This window comes from Chionomys nivalis, chromosome 1 (genome assembly GCF_950005125.1).
Source record: "Chionomys nivalis chromosome 1, mChiNiv1.1, whole genome shotgun sequence".
NCBI lineage: Eukaryota > Metazoa > Chordata > Mammalia > Rodentia > Cricetidae > Chionomys > Chionomys nivalis.
Window position 1 is genome coordinate 26,590,128 of NC_080086.1, and position 17,254 is coordinate 26,607,381.

General features: G+C 47.7%; 1 protein-coding gene across 5 annotated transcripts; it reads right to left on the reverse strand.

Moving 5' to 3' along the window:
• Positions 1-111: 111 nt before the first annotated feature.
• Positions 112-16,312, reverse strand: Spsb2 (splA/ryanodine receptor domain and SOCS box containing 2). 5 transcript variants are annotated; one of them, XM_057769769.1, is made up of 3 exons: positions 1,644-1,814; positions 729-1,471; positions 112-441 (listed from the first exon to the last, which is right to left on the reverse strand). In XM_057769769.1, the coding sequence occupies exons 2-3, from the start codon at positions 1,390-1,392 to the stop codon at positions 311-313; spliced, it is 795 nt and encodes a 264-aa protein (XP_057625752.1). In that variant the 5' UTR covers positions 1,393-1,471; positions 1,644-1,814; the 3' UTR covers positions 112-310. The 5 variants fall into 5 exon arrangements, with proteins under 5 accessions (XP_057625752.1, XP_057625744.1, XP_057625725.1 ...); XM_057769761.1 differs by lacking the exon at positions 1,644-1,814 and adding an exon at positions 16,182-16,312 and having other exon boundaries at positions 307-1,471; XM_057769742.1 differs by lacking the exon at positions 1,644-1,814 and adding an exon at positions 1,899-2,063 and having other exon boundaries at positions 307-1,471.
• Between the last annotated feature and the right edge of the window lie 942 nt (positions 16,313-17,254).

The window sequence follows — 17,254 nt, forward strand, 5'->3', positions numbered from 1 at the left end:
TTGGTCGCGTGTTTCCATATGATTTCTTAGACAGTGACAGGACTCTGGGGGAGGGGGTGTAACAAAACAAAACAGGCTCTGACAATACATCTCACTTTTTACTTGAAAAACATCTTTTGTGGCACGTTGCCACAGCCCTTAGGTCCACCTCCTTGTCTTGGCCCTCTGTAAGGGTTAGTGAAGGCGCCCAGCTTCTCCTTGCCTTAGCTTCACTGACTTTTAAGTTGTTGGTCTAGGTCAATGGTGCCTCTCCACCTGTCCCCACAGTGCTGATGATGGCCAGGTGCCGGCACAATCTGGTGCGAAAGGGTCATTTGTAGAGCAGGTAGCGCTTCATGGCAGGGGGCAAAGGCAGGGTGGAGATTTGGCCAAGCCGGGTATCCCCCAGCACATGGCGCACACATAGGCGGCTCAGGTGCAGAAGGGATTGTGGTTCCTCGGCTGAGAGAAGGAAAGCAAGGTCAGTAGAGATGCAGTTGCAGTCAGACATCCTCAAACTCTAAGGTCCCGCTAGGCTCCTTATTCCTTCAGTTCTGCCTGCACCTGAGGAGATCTAAGGCTCTGAATTTCCACACCACACAGCCAGTAAGGCCTGGGAGTGAAGCTAGTTATCCAAGTGACAAGCCAAAGTGACTTAAAGCCCCCTTCCTGTGGCCCAAGCATGAGTTTACATCCCAAACCATTGCCAAGAGTGGCAATTCTCTCCCCACACCTAGGCCAGGTCTCACCTCTTCTCTCGCCCATGTAGCGGATGCGGACCTGGCACTGGCCCCAAACAGCGCTTACAGAGGGATAGAGGGTCCTGCCCTTCAGTCCACGGAAGGCTGGTCCCAGGTACGTGCCCCCAATAGAGTAGCCCAGAGTCCCCTCCTCCATGTCGAGAACCACCAACAGTCTCTCTGGCACCACTAGCTGCTCACCCCGAGGTCCGGCTGGGTACTGGGGGGCCTCCAGGCCCTTACTCTGATGATACAATTTGCCCCGCCCAATATCCCAGCCCCACGACTCGCCGTTGCTGCCCAAAAGCGCCGCATAGTGGTCAACCTGCAGCGGGGCGAGGGCAGTGGCCACGCCCACCACGGCGTGTGTGCCCCTCTGCTCCAGGGGCCAGCTTATCTCCCAGGCATGCAGGCCCCTCGAGTAACCCTTCTTTCCCCGGACCCCATCGGTGCTTTGGGCCACAGGGCGCCGCTCGAAGCACAACCCCCCTTCCTTGACATCGATGTTCTCGGAACAATCCTTGGGATTCCAGCCGTGGCACCGTTGGGCCCCTAGGTCAGGAGGGGGTGCAGACAGGAGCTCCTCCAAGCCCTCGGGAGGGGAGAAGTCAGAGTACAGAGCCTGGGAGGTGGGGGTGCTGCTGCTGCCCCTTGCAAGGGCCGTCTGGCCCATGAGGTGAGCAGCTGAAGGGATCCTCGAAACAGACCTGCTGGGGCGTCTCTCTTCTGAAAGTTGAACTCCGGATCGTCCCCTGGAGCGGTGTGGAAAGAGAACCGACTGTGAGACGCAGCATCTTTCCGTGTGTGCCAACCAGCCTGCTTACTTTTGGTACTCCAACCCTCCTGGACCCATCACTCTGCTTTCACCCCATCTGCCCCACGCCCCCCTCCAAGATTCTCACAACTGTGCCCCTCAAACCTCACCAAAGGCCGTCCGTCCCCCTTGCCGTCCCTGAGCGTCACCTCGCTGGGCTCTCCAGCCCGCGGGGACCTCGGCCGAAGCACACAGACCGACACGGGTAGGGTAGGGTAGACGCACCCCTGACCTGCCACCGCTTCCGGCTCCAGCCGGCACGCCGAATGCCCGCCCGCGCTCCGCCCCGGGACTCGGTGGGTGGTTAACCCTCTCGTCCCCGCCCAGACCACGCTCGCCAGCCACGCCCCCGGTGCGAACCTCACCCGCTGCAAGAGACCGAGGCGAAGAATCTGTGGTGATGCCAGCCGAGGACAGGCGCGCATGATTTGTGGAGCCCACTCTGGATGGGTAACCTCTTGTCCCCTCCCAGGACTCGATCTGCCCCGACGCGAGGCTCTACACCGCACTTAATCTTTCTGACGCCACCTGAACAGCAGCGTGCCCCGCCCCGCCCCCGCGTCCCTGGCTAGAATTAACCCTTTGATGACATCATCGCCTTGGAGTCTCCACGGAGAGTGTTCTCCACTGGAGACCTTTGTGCTACCTGGACGAGTCATTCCGAGACCCTAAGAGTAAGAGGCATTGACACCCTTTCTGAACTACTGCTCCCACTTCGTAGAACGTGGGAGCTGTTTCTTCCCTGAGTCTCCCTATGATTCTGAAGTGGTAGCCATTCGTCCTCCTGCCTCAGCCTCTTGAGACTACTAGTGGGTACCTCCTCTCCTGGATGTGCTTCAAGGATCAGTTTTGAGTGAAGCCAGATCATTAGCTGCATTATCATGGAGATTGCCATTGAATTTTGACCTCCTCAAATGCCTATTGATAACAGTTCAAATACCCCATAATGCTACAGGTAACTTTAACTCCCCCCCCCCCCCCAATAGGGGCTATGTAACTTTGGCTGGCCTAGAACTCCCTAGACATTGATCGGCCTGCCTCTGACTCCTAAATGTTGACCTAATTTTAACTGTTTTTTCGTTATTGTTTGGTTGGGTTTGAAATGGTGTCTTGTAGCCCATCCTAGGACAAACCTGGCTGTGCAGCCGAAAGCTAGTCTTCGATTCCTGTTCCTCTTAGCCCCACTTTCAAGTACTTGGATTATGGGGATATGAGTCACATATGGCTAATTTTAACTTTTTAAAATTCAGATGTGGGGTTGCTGAGATGGCTCAGGAGTTAAGAGCAGTGGCTGTTCTTTCAGAGGACCCAGTCCAGGTTCCAGCACCCACATGGCAGCAACTCACGACCATCCATACATCCCAGTTCCAGGACAGTTGATGCTTTTTCTGACGTCCACATGAATGTGGCACAGACACACAGTCACAAAAGAAAAAACAAAAAACGAATACGTATGTAAAATAAACGAATCTTTTTCTTTTCAAGACAGTGTTTCTCTGTGTAGCCCGATGTGAGGAGCCACCCCTGCATACTCCATTACAAGATGGCGCCTGCATTCGGCAGCACCAACTGAAATTTCCATCCCTTGTTCTCTGCCTCTCCCGTGGCGTCATATGGGCTGACGAGCTGCAACCAGTCAGAGCGTGACACGTCGGAGGCGAGGACTATTAACCTATAAAAGGATTGGGCTTTGGTCCTCTGGGGTCTCCGCTCTGTAAGCTTATGCTCTCCCTCTCAAGACGCATTAAAGCTTTCTGCAGAAGGATCCTGTGTGTGCCGCGTCGTTCTTGCTGGCGAGACGGTTGCGCGGGACAACTGGTGCCGAAATCCCGGGAACCTCAACATCGTCAGCACCATCGGAGATCCCTTGGATTCAAGGAGGATTCAGAACTGCAGGTGGATACGCTCAGAGAGGTATGTCCTTTCTGGATTTTGGCTTGGACCTCTCGCTGCCTTAGGAAGATAGTGTTGAAGCCATAGTGATTGTCCTGGGAGTGCTACTATGCTCTGCTTTCACCGTTATGATTGTTAGGTGCGTTAAGTCCGACGTAGATAAGCGGCAGCACTCTGTTGCGTGCCTCAGTCTCTTGTAGATAAAAGAGCCGTACGCGGAGTTTACTTTCATTTTCTTCACACTTGTAAGACGGACGTAGATAAGCCGCGGGTGTCTGCTCGTTATCATGGGCTCCTCTCAGTCTATCATTACAGCGCTAGAAACGGTGTTAAAGCAACGAGACATAAAAGTTGCCAATCGGACACTTAAAAATTTTGTCAAAGAAATTGATCGGGTGGCTCCCTGGTATGTTTGCTCCGGGTCCTTGACTCTTGCCTCATGGAATAAATTAGGTAAAGATCTTGATAAAAAACTGGCAGAAGGGGAATTGAGACAGGGGACAAGGGCCATTTGGAAACTTATTAAGAACTGTTTAGAGGATGAAGCCTGTCGGGCTGTTGTAGCGGAGGGACGAAATGTCCTTGAAGAAGTCCAGGATAGCATGTCAGAAACTGAGCGTAGTGAGAGGTTGGGCGCGCGCAAGAAAAAACCAGTCCCAATTAAGGAAAATGGCCCCCCCGGTGCGTCTAATGACAAGGGGGTGTATGCATCGGACCCTAGAGGTCCCTTGCCTGTTGTAAGAAAGAAAGGAAGTACTAGTCTATACCCTTTACAAGAGCTTGAAGCTTTAATTGCCGATAGCTCCGATGATTCTAAAAGTTCAGAAGAAGAAGACTTAGACCCTGAGGAAGAAGCTGAACTAGAGGAGGAAGAAGCCAGATATGAGGAGGAGAGGTATCATCCTGATGATCACTTGCGGAGTAAGAGAGAGCCCCGAAAGCAGCAGCCTTATGCAGCCTCCCCGCAGGTAGTCCCTTCAGCGCCCCCTCCTTATGAAATTCGCCGGAAGTCCTTCTCCTTCCTCCCGGAGAAAGTAAAAAGAAAACTATGCCTTGCTTATCCTGTTTTTGAAGGCGCAGAGGGAGGACGGGTGCATGCACCCATAGAGTATAATCAACTTAAAGAATTGGCAGAGTCGGTCAGAAAATATGGAGTAACAGCCAACTTTACTCTAGCTCAATTGGACAGGCTGGCCATGGCCGCCATGACCCCAGCTGACTGGCAGACAGTGGCGAAAGCATCGCTTGTCAGCATGGGCCAATATTTGGAATGGAAAGCTCTCTGGCATGAAGCTGCACAGGAGCAAGCCAGGGCCAATGCTATGGCTCTGACTCCGGAACAGCAACAATGGACGTTCGACCTCCTGACAGGTCAAGGGCGTTTTGCAGCTAATCAAACAGATTATCACTGGGGTGCATATCGGCAAATCGCTGATATGGCCATTAGGGCCTGGAAGGCACTCTCCAAAAAGGGGGAAGTGAATAATCAGCTCACTAAGATTATTCAAGGGACCCAGGAGCCTTTTTCAGATTTTGTGGCGCGAATGACAGAGGCAGCAGGGCGCATCTTTGGTGATCCTGAAATAGCCGCGCCTCTTACTGAACAGCTTATCTTTGAGAACGCCACTCAGGAATGTCGCGCGGCCATAGCCCCAAGAAAGAATAAAGGATTACAAGATTGGCTCAGGATTTGTAGAGAACTTGGTGGTCCCCTTACTAATGTAGGATTGGCTGCTGCCATTTTACAGTCTCAAAAGCGCCCCCTTAAAGGGCCTGACAAAAGAGTTTGCTTTAAATGTGGAAAGCCGGGGCATTTTAAAAAGGACTGTAGAGCATCAGAAAGAGAAAGGGCTCCACCTACCCTCTGTACCCGCTGTGGTAAGGGCTACCACAAAGCTGAGCTATGTCGCTCAGTAAGGGATATAAAGGGCAGAGTTCTCCCTCCTATGGAGACATTTGTGAATAAGAATCCAAAAAACGGGGCAGTGGGCCCTCGATCCCAGGGCCCACAAAAATATGGGAACAGGTTTATCAAGGCAACAGACGAGGCTCCCCTGGAAACAGAACAAGAGTGGACTTGTGCGCCTCCTCCGACTTCTTACTAATGCCCCAGATGGGGGTGCAGCCTGTCCCTGTTCAGATGCCTACACCATTGCCACAAGGGAGCGTAGGTCTCCTTTTAGGCCGAGGATCGCTCACCCTGCAGGGACTAATTGTCCATCCTGGTATAATTGATAATCAACATGTCCCTGAGATTCAAGTATTATGTTCCAGTCCTAATGGGGTTTTTTCTATTAGTAAAGGAGATAGAATAGCTCAGCTGCTGCTCCTCCCAGGTGATGCTCATCAGAAAACAGAAGACAGACAGATGGGATCCTCAGGCCAGGATTCAGCTTACTTAGTTGTTAGCCTCCAGGATAGGCCAAAGTTGTCCCTCTGGGTTAATGGTAAGCGTTTTGAAGGCATTTTGGACACCGGAGCGGACAAAAGCATAATTTCCTCCCATTGGTGGCCCAAATCTTGGCCAACTACTGAAGCGTCACATTCTTTACAAGGACTGGGATATAATGCTCATCCAACTATCAGCTCCTCGGTCCTTATTTGGAGGACCATGGAAGGACAGGAGGGACGGTTCACCCCGTATGTACTAGCCTTGCCTGTTAACTTATGGGGACGGGATGTTATGCAAGCCATGGGACTTACTTTATCTAATGAATATTCACCACAAGCAATCAATATTATGAGAAAGATAGGGTACGAGGTGGGAAAAGGACTAGGGCGCCTAGGACAAGGGCGGACAGAACCTGTGGCGCCCGACCCCAACCAAGGAAGACAGGGCCTGGGTTTTTCCTAGGCGCCACTGGGGCAGCACGACCCATACCATGGAAAACAGAGACCCCGGTGTGGGTTCCCCAGTGGCCACTGACCTCTGAAAAATTGAAGGCGGTAACCAGCCTTATTTCTGAACAGCTAGCCTTGGGACACATTGAACCATCAACCTCCCCTTGGAATACCCCGATTTTTGTCATCAAAAAGAAGTCAGGAAAATGGCGCTTGCTACATGATCTAAGAGCCATTAATGAACAAATGCACCCCCTAGGGGCTGTGCAGCGGGGGCTCCCGGTTCTTTCCACCTTGCCCAAAGATTGGAACTTAATTATATTAGACATCAAAGATTGTTTTTTCTCCATCCCTTTGTATCCTCCTGATAGACCACGTTTTGCATTTACTGTCCCCTCCATTAATCATATGGAACCTGATAAGAGATTCCAATGGAAGGTATTGCCCCAGGGCATGGCAAATAGTCCGACTATGTGTCAATTGTATGTACAAGAGGCCCTAAGGCCAATAAGAGAACAATTTCCAATGCTAATAGTTATTCACTATATGGATGATGTGCTTATATGTCATAAAGATCAAAAACTTCTTCAAGAAGCCTATCCTTTATTACTTAAGACCTTACAGTTTTGGGGCCTACAAATTGCTACCGAAAAGGTCCAAGTTGCTAATTCTGGGCATTTTTTAGGTTCCTTAATTTTTCCAGATAAGATTCTTCCACAAAAACTTAAAATTTACAGAAATGATTTATGTACTTTAAATGATTTTCAAAGGCTGTTAGGAGATATTAATTGGCTTCGCCCATTTTTAAAGATTCCCTCTGCTGACCTAAAGCCCTTATTTGATATTTTAGAGGGAGATGCCCACATTACCTCCCCCAGATCTTTAACCCCTGCAGCCGAAGCTGCTCTCCTTTTAGTGGAAAGGGCCATTGAAGGGGCACAATTATGCCGTATAGATTCATCCCAACCCTTTTCCCTATGCGTGTTCAAAACAAGGAAGTTGCCCACTGCAGTGCTTTGGCAAAATGGGCCGCTTTTATGGGTCCATCCACATGCTTCCCCTCAAAAAATAATTGATTGGTACCCTGCAGCCATAGCTCAAATTGCCCTTAAAGGCTTGAAGGCAGCTGTTGGCCATTTTGGCAAGCACCCCATTTCCATTATAGTTCCTTATAACTCCCACCAAGTACAAACATTGGCTGCCACTTCTGATGATTGGGCCATTTTGGTCACCACCTTTTTAGGAAAGATTGATAATCATTATCCTAAACATCCTTTGATACGATTTGCTGCGGAACACCCTATAGTTTTTCCCCGAGTGACTTCACCCACCCCATTGAAGGATGGGCTGGTGGTGTATACAGATGGTTCAAAGGGCGGTCTTGGAGCCTACGTTGTAGGCTCCAGGGTGTTTTCACGATCCTATACAGAGACCTCCCCTCAAATAGTGGAGTGCCTGGTGGTGTTGGAAGTTTTTCAAAAATTTTTGGGCCCTCTCAATATTGTTTCTGATTCCTTTTATGTAGTCAATGCTGTTAACTTGCTTGAAACTGCCGGGATTATAAAATCCACAAGCAAAGTGGCACTTCTTTTTCAAAAATTACAGGATTGTCTACTGCATAGGAAAGCTCCTTTTTTTATCACTCACATTAGGGCCCATTCGGGCCTCCCTGGACCAATGAGCCTTGGCAATGATTTGGCAGACAAAGCCACGCGACTGGCTGCAGCCGCATTTGCTTCACCCTTACAAGCTGCCAAGGCTTTTCATAATAACTTCCACGTCACCTCTGAGACTTTACGCAGGCGCTTCTCTTTAACCAGAAAAGAAGCCCGTGATATTGTTACCCAATGTCACAATTGCTGTCAGTTTCTTCCTATTCGTCATACAGGTATCAACCCCAGAGGAATTTTACCGCTACAGGTGTGGCAAATGGATGTTACTCATGTCCCCTCATTTGGAAAGTTACAATACGTTCATGTGTCAATAGACACCTGTTCTGGTGTTCTCCATGCAACGCCACTTACAGGGGAAAAAACTTGCCATGTTATTCAACATTGCCTCGAGGCATGGAGTGCCTGGGGAAAGCCCAGATGCCTCAAGACTGATAATGGACCTGCTTATACTTCTCAAAAATTTAAACAATTTTGTGCACAGATGCAAGTCACACATGTTACAGGCTTGCCTTACAACCCTCAGGGACAAGGTATTATTGAGCGCGCACATCGTACGCTTAAATCTTATCTCATAAAACAAAAAGGGGGAATTGTACAGGACTTACCCCCAGTACCGAGGGTTGCTATTGCTGTAGCACTTTTTACTGTGAATTTTTTAAATTCGGATGAAAATGATCAAACCGCAGCACAGAGACATTGCTCGGACCCACAGCGGCCTAAGGAATTAGTAAAATGGAAAGATGTGCTGACTAATGAATGGAAAGGCCCGGATCCTATTTTAATAAGATCCAGGGGAGCTGTTTGTGTTTTTCCACAGGATGAAGAAAATCCCTTTTGGGTCCCTGAGAGACTCACCAGAACTGTCTTGGAGCAGGAAAATGAAACCGACCAGCAACATAAAGAAAAAGAACAGGGCGCTTCTTGTGATGCTGTTGATGATTAAGATTCTGGTAATTCCAGGGGAGCCACGTTGGGGAATAATGTCGACATTCCCATTGCCAATGCCGGTAATGTATAATGCACAAGTTTTCCCCCGATTTTTTGACACTAATAAAGAACTGGGACTTGCCTTTCTGCCCAAAGATGAACAAATTCAAGAACTTAAAGAAAACAGGACTATCTCCCTTAAAGGGAGCCTTTGCTTCCTGGTGAAAGAACAAAATAATAGTGATTCCTGTAACCAATCCTCAGCCTGGCTAAAAGAGGCTAGATGGGAATCTAACAGTAATATTGTAATCAATGCTACAGTCATCTATGGCAGATGGCACAATTGGGCTACGAACAAAAGCTCCCTGGCCTATGTGTTACTTCCATTCAGTATGAAAATTTTACCAGAGCAGCTAATTTGTCTATAAGTCTTTTGCAGTTCATTTTGCAGAACTGGACCGTTGAATTTGAACAGACGCTTCGCGAGTTGAGAGCCGCCATTGTCTAAATCAACTCTACCCGCCTTGATCTGTCCTTCATGGAGGGGCTGTCTTCCTAGATTTCCTCGACTGTTTCTTATTTCAAAGGATGGGTGGGGGTGGGGTTGTTTGGTGTGATTGTTTGCTGCAGAATGGTGTTCTCCTCTGGCTGGTTTGCAGGCTCAGAACCCAAAACAAAAGAGACAAGGTGGTGATTGCACAGGCTCTTGTTGCCCTAGAACAGGGGGCTCCCACTGACATCTGGCTAACTATGCTCAAGCAATAGGCTATTCGCTGGACAGCTCTTGCACACCCGGAACTTAGGTTCATTGCACAGGGTAGAGTGTCTGGCCTTTCATCCCAAGAGGGGTGTTGAGCGAAGCGCATCGCACAGAGAGTTGCTGCTATAACACCCTCTCTGAGAGACATGTTGTACTGCATAAGGGTTGCCTGCCTTAATCTCCCTTTCCCAGAAAAATGGCAGAGGACAGGTCGAGAGCATCTCGGGTCTCGATAAACCTAGGGATGACTTTCGTACAAGTCCTGTATGTTTGCTTGTGGGAAGTATGACCACTGTCTCTACCCTCAATAATCTGGGAAGCCTATTTGCCTTAATATATTAGAAAGGGGGAGATGTGAGGAGCCACCCCTGCATACTCCATTACAAGATGGCGCCTGCATTCGGCAGCACCAACTGAAATTTCCATCCCTTGTTCTCTGCCTCTCCCGTGGCGTCATATGGGCTGACGAGCTGCAACCAGTCAGAGCGTGACACGTCGGAGGCGAGGACTATTAACCTATAAAAGGATTGGGCTTTGGTCCTCTGGGGTCTCCGCTCTGTAAGCTTATGCTCTCCCTCTCAAGACGCATTAAAGCTTTCTGCAGAAGGATCCTGTGTGTGCCGCGTCGTTCTTGCTGGCGAGACGGTTGCGCGGGACAGCCCTGGCTGTCCTGGAACTCGCTTTGTAGACCAGGCTGGCCTCAAACTCAGATTCCCAGGTGCTGAGATTAAAAGGCGCGCAGCACCACCATCCAGCAAAACAAAGTAATCTTTTTTTTTTTAAATATTTATTTATTTTGTATACACATGTATGCCTGCAGGCCAGAAGAGGGCACCAGACCTCATTACAGATGGTTGTGAGCCACCATGTGGTTGCTGGGAATTGAACTCAGGACCTTTGGAAGAGCAGACAACGCTCTTAACCACTGAGCCATCTCTCCAGCCCCCAAAACAAAGTAATCTTAAAAAAATAAAATCTAGCCGGGCGGTGGTGGTGCACGCCTTTAATCCCAGCACTTGGGAGGCTGAGGCAGGCGGATCTCTGTGAGTTCGAGACCAGCCTGGTCTACAAGAGCTAGTTCCAGGACAGGCTCCAAAACCACAGAGAAACCCTGTCTCGAAAAACCAAAAAAAAAAAAAAATAATAAAATAAAATAAATAAATAAATAAATAAAATCTAGGGCTGGAGAGATGGCTCAGTGGTTAAGAGCATTGCCTGCTCTTCCAAAGGTCCTGAGTTCAGTTCCCAGCAACCACATGGTGGCTCACAACCATCTGTAATGAGGTCTGGTGCCCTCTTCTGGCCTTCAGGCATACACACAGACAGAACATTGTATACGTAATAAATAAATAAACATTTAAAAAAAAATAAAATCTAGACGTAATAATATCCTAAGTTGTGTTTGTGATTGCTTCCTTTTGGATGCTGGGAATTAAACTGAAGTCCTGTTTACTAAGCAAGCATTGCTTTACCGTTGAGCTATGTTACTCGGTGAATTTTACACGCATGTGCACACTTGATTGACACCACCAACAAGGTAAAAAACTTCACTAGCATTCCAGAAGGCTTATTTTTACTCTTTCCTCGATGCTATGCTCATAAGGGTATGACATCCATGGACATAACTGGTAAATTTTTTTTGAAGGGGATCAGGATTTGTAGCTCTGTAGAACACACCACCAAGTGGGGCTGGAAAAAGATGGAAGACTGCTTTTCAACCAAGGCTTTAGGTTTCCAGTTGGGAAAGAGAAACACGGTTAGGCATTTTCCCTGGGAAGATACCAATGGGAGTTACTGAGTACCAGCCTCAGCGCCCTCCCAGGGTTCAGAGCAGGATGTCTACAGCAGGCAAAAGCTGGCTAAGAGATCTGAGAGTAAAGAAAATAAATTAGCTCACATAAGTCTTTTTATTGTGTCTCTTTTATTCTTCCTATGCTCTCTCCAATCTTTCCTCCTTGCTGTTCCTCCACGTTGTTCTACCTATCCCACAAGGTTTCCAGTTTATACCCCCACAGACATAGTTAACAAACATGCATTTAAAATATTTTTTTATTTATTTTATGGATATGAGTGACCCTGTCTTTGGGCACACCAGAAGAGGGCACCAGACCCCATTACAGATGGTTGTGAGCCCCCATGTGGTTGCTGGGAATTGAACTCAGGACCTTTGGAAGAGCAGCCACTGCTCTTAACCACTGAGCCATCTCTCCAGCCCCAAACATGCATTTTTTAGGGCTAACAGGATGCACAAAAGACTGACAAGGTAGGTGCCTTGTCTCTGAAGGGGCATGACTGTGAAGATCCCTGGCAGATACTAGGAGGATTAGGATAGAGACCAAGATCCTAGTGCTGTATGTGCTGTCACCCAGGTGACACTTGGGAATTCCTTCTCTGGGGCTGGTGTAGCGACCCAAGCCTTTTTCCTGTGTATTTCAGGGGTAAAGGTGCAAACAGTTAATTTCCTAGACTAAGACCTTGTGTCAAGTGAAAGGTGAAGGTAAGTACAGAATATTAATAGCCTGTTAGGGTAGAGTAAGGGTTAGACCATTACTCCGTCCTGAGTCTGCCGCTAGGGAATTCAGGGCCACCCAGACCTGTTTGTCAGTAAGGGCAGACATACTGTCTCTCTGCTCAGTGCCTCCTGCTCCGGGCTCCTTTCTTGTCAGTGAGTCCTGCCAATAAGGATAATTATGGTGGGCTAGCTGTATGTAGATTTGACTATGAGAACAAAGGTTTGGCTGAGTGAATGCTTTCACGCCAGGGCCTCACAATGTGGGAGAAGGTTTACAGTTACCAGTACAGGAAAAGTCAGGTTTAAAGAATGCTTTATACAGTGCTGGGATATTTGGGGATGAATTCCATTGTGGAAGGGAGAAATGTCATGCCTTCACAAGATTCCTACAGAATTGACAGCGACTATCCAAAAGTCAGGTGTTCCCGAAGCTCTGCCGATTGGGTTCTCCACCGGACCATACCCGTGTGAATCTGTTCACGATCTATCGTTGTACTTTCACTGTGTAATACTTGTGGTTCACATCAAGATACCTCGTTCAAGCTGGAAGACAGCCTTTTTGCCAGTGACTCTATTGCACTAGATCCTCCTTGGTGCCTGTTTCCCCAGACATAGCCTCACTAACAGTCTGCATGTTTTGCAAGTTGAAGTCGTTTCTAAAACTGTGAGTCTATCGTTGGCTGGTCTTGAACGTCCATCCAAAGGCTATCTTGTCTAGCAGGAGCTTTGAACAGTGACTTAAGACAGAACATTAAAAAAAAAAAAAAGATTTTGTTTTCTGTGTGTGAGTTTTTTATTGAGCACACTCACGCATGTGTGGACGTATACCGTACACTTCTGTGTCCTCCTCTGGCTTCCTTGGACACCAAGAGGTTGTCTGGAATTGGAGTTATAGACGGTTGTGAACCACTGTGTGGGTGCTGGGAACCACACACTTGTCCTTCTGCAAGAGAGCCAAGGTCTCTTAACCTTTGAGCTGTCTCTCCAGCCTGAAGACAAAATCTTCCCTGTGGTCTCATTCCGCTGATCATATTGGGGAACGTACCCAGAGCCTCGTGACCATACTCCACTACTGAGCTACAAGCCCAGCCTGAATCAGAGTGCTGCCTTGACGTTCTATGTAGCCTTGCATTGCCAGGGCTGAGCATTTTCTGGTTCGTGTCTTCCAGCAAGAAATACAAGAAATCTGTACGGCTTTGGATTTTGGTTGGTTTGGGTTTCATTGTTGTTTGCTTTTTAATTTTTAAAATTATATTTATTAGTGCGTGGATGTGGTTGTGTGTGACGCAGTCTGCAATGTGTGGGGGGTCACAGGACAACTCTGAGGCAGCAGTTCTGTTTCTACCTGTGAGTCCCAGAGGTGAAGCCACGTGGTCAGGCGTGGCAGCAAGGGCCTTTACCAAGTCGCCATCTTACGGCCTCTGTGCATGTGTGTTGTTTAACGTACACGGTGTTTTGCCTACATGTATGTCTGTGCAACATATGGGTGCAAAGCTTACAGAGACCAGAAGAAGGTGTTGGCTCCCCTGGGACTGGGGTTACTGATGGTTGTAAGCCACCATGTAGGTCCTAAGAATTAAAAATGGGTCTGTTTAAATGCTGGAGAGATGGCACAGCAGTTAAGAGCACTGCCTGTTCTTCCAGAGGATCCGAGTTCAATTCCCAGCATCCACATGGCCACTTACAACTGTCTGTAACTCCAGTTCCAGGGTTCTGATATCTTCACACCAATGCACATAAAATAAAGTTAAATAACTTAAAAAGAAAAGAAAATGGGACTGCTAGAAGAGCAGAGGATTCTTAATCACTGAACTATTTTTCCAGCCCTTGTTTTCGTGTTTGTTTACTTATTTGATTTTTGTTGTTGTTGTTGTTGTTGTTTTCTAGGGAACAGCATCACATGTAGCCCAGGCTGGCCTCTGACTAGTGCATAGCCAAGGATGACTGTAGTGGGAGCTGCGGGCTGTGTTCCTGCCGCCCCAGCTCCTGGTCTCCTGGCTAGCTTATGCCCCGAAATAACAACACACAAACTGTATTCTTTTAAACACTGCTTGGCCCATTATATCTAGCCTCTTCTCGGCTAACTCTCGCACCTGGACTAGCCCATTTCTAATAATGTGTGTAGCACCCCAAGGTGCACTTACCGGGAAGATTCTAGCCTATGTCCATCCTGGGTCGGAGCTTCATTGCATCTGCCCTAGAGAGGAGAGCTATCGAGTCTGAGCTCACTTCCTCTTCCTCCCAGCATTCTGTTCTGTTTACTCCTCCCACCTATGTTCTAACCTATGAGGGCCAAGCAGTTTCTTTATTTTTTAACCAATGACCTTCCTCCATCAGGTGCCCTTTAATTCCTGATCGTCCTCCAAGTGCTAGGATTACAAGCAGGTACCACCATGCTGAGCTGCCAATTTTCTTTAAAGATGAATCACTTGAACTTTGATGGAACTGTAGTAACTTTAGAATTGGATGACCCTCTTTCACAAATGTCTTTAATTGCATTTAATTTTGTTTGGAGCAAAGGGAACACTGGTGAAGGTCAAAGGGCAACCATGTGGGTGCCAAGAATCATACTGAAACCATTAGACTTGGCCACAGGTGCCCTTCACCTGTTGAGTCACCTTGCTAGTCCACTTTTAGAAATCTCTTGAATCTCGAATACATATATGCTGGTGTCTTGAAATCATATTTAGATATCATATATATATATAATTTAAATACCATGCATATACATGTACATATATGAAAACCTATATATGCATGCATATACACATATGCATACATCTATACATACATATAAATGTGTATACATGTACTGTACACATATGTATATGGATACATATAAATATGTATGTGTAACACATACATATATTAAAACAAATATACATGCATGTACATATGAAATGGGAGCTATTGGCCCTTGTTTAGTAAGCCAGTTTTTTTCCAGATTGAAAAGATTCTGTTTCTTTGCTTGGGTAACAGATGAAGTGCTAGCCAGGTGGTGGTGGCACACGCCTTTAATCCCAGCACTTGGAAGGCAGAGGCAGGCAGATCTCTGTGAGTTCAAGGCCAGCCTGGTCTACAAGAGCTAGTTCCAGGACAGGCTCCAAAGATACAAAGAAACCCTGTCTCGAAAAACCAAAAACCAAACAAACAAAAACAAAACAAAAAAACAAATGAAGTGCTTGGACTGCCTTCAGATGGGTCCTGTTGTATAGAAACAAGGTACCTTAAAGCAGTATAATCTAAATTAAAAAAAAAAAAAAAAAGCTAAACAAGACACATCTAGCCTTGGTCCAGCACTGGGCTCAGTAGAACATAGATCAGTTTCCATCTTACAGGCTGGCCAAGTTCTGCCCTGTTTAATAAGACCATTGTTGAGTTCACATTCATGTCTGTTGTAAAACTGAACCTTTTATTCTCACGACAAGTGATTCCAGTTTTCACAGACTCGTACAGAAGGTTCAGATACCTTTAACTTGGGAACCAGAACATTTGCTGAGAGGCTGTGTCGTCTATATAGGACAGGGAAGCTGCACCAATGAAATTTCAACAATATGTTTGCCTAAATAAGGCCTGAACAATGACAGCGCCATCTGACATGCCACGGAGAAAGGGGGAAAATCTTACGAGGCCCCACCCCTGTATGAAGAGCTAAAGGCAATTAATGGCTTCTGAAAAAGAATCCAGTCTTCCCCAGGGTTCTCCAACGCCAAGGGGTCAGTTCTAAAAACACGTACCTACGAGCGACACTAAAAGAACTCAGCAGGTTGTATTTATATGTTTATGTGTATATCAACAATGAAAAACAAATAGTATTATGTAATATGTAAAACAAACCAGAAAGGATTAAACCTGAAAGGAAAGCCTATTTTCCGAATTCACCAATGAGGACGAAATGGCAACTGGGCTGAGGTTGAGAAACCTGGATTACTGGCCGCCCGCAGGCCCCGCCTCTGGCTCCGGCCCCGCCCCCTCCGCCCCTGGTGCTAGTCCCGTAACCAAGGCAACGCACTGGCAGGATGGAGTGGGAAAGCTGACTCACTCAGGCTGACGGTCACGTGCGTGGGCGCATAGTGTGCACTCCGGAGGACTGGGGGGTCTCTCGAGTCCTCAGTCGGCTCCAGAAGTCTGCCACCTCGAGCCCTCCCCTGAACTGCAGCTCGTGCTTTGGGCGTTAACACTCAGGTCTGGAATGTTCTACCAGAGGAAACCTGGGTGGGGATGGGCTGGAAGCTAGGGAAGGCCTTTTGGAGGAGAGCTAACCAAGGAAAGCCGTTGAGGTGAGCAAGGGTTAGAAAAAGCCTGGTGTGGTGACGCACGCCTGTAATCTTAGCTATTTGGATGGCCAGAAGGATGATGGAGAGCTTGAAGCCAGCCTGGGATATATACCAAGACCTTAGCTAAAAAAAAAACAAACAAAAAACAACAACAACAACAAAAAACCGAGCCGCGCGAGGTGGCGCCCTCCCAGTACTCAAGAGCCAGGTGGATACAGAGCCAGTTCCAGGACAGCCCGGCCTAAACAGAGAAATCCCCATCTCAAAAACAGATAGATAGATAAATATATAGATAGCTAGGTAGATAATAAAAACAGACAAGTTTTAACTGCAAGCCAGAAAAAGCTTGGAAGTAGGGAGAATCAAACCTGGACCCAGGGTGGTAAAAGGGAGGGATTTATGACAACATCTTAACTGAAGCTTGCCTTACCCCCAGTTAGTTTTGAAGACTCGGTTGTGGCAGCCTGATATAATGTTTCCTTGCTCTTCATCTGCTGATCTTCCCTCACAGGCAATCCCCCCTACACACACACACACACACACACACACACACACACACACGGGTCTCAAGGAGACAGCTCAATCTGTGTTAGAAATCTCAGTATAGCCGGGCGGTGGTGGCACACGCCTTTAATCCCAGCACTTGGGAGGCAGAGGCAGGCGGATCTCTGTGAGTTCGAGACCAGCCTGGTCTACAGAGCTAGTTCCAGGACAGGCTCCAAAGCCACAGAAACCAAAAAAAAAAAAAAAAAAAAGAAAAGAAATCTCAGTATATCAGTATAGCGGGGGTGGTAGATCATTGGGAGGGGGCTTGCCTAGCACATACTAGACCTTGGAT

Bases quoted from the DNA above. Each gene is read 5' to 3' on its own strand.
- Spsb2 (XM_057769761.1), bottom strand. From the start codon at position 1,392: ATGGGCCAGACGGCCCTTGCAAGGGGCAGCAGCAGCACCCCCACCTCC.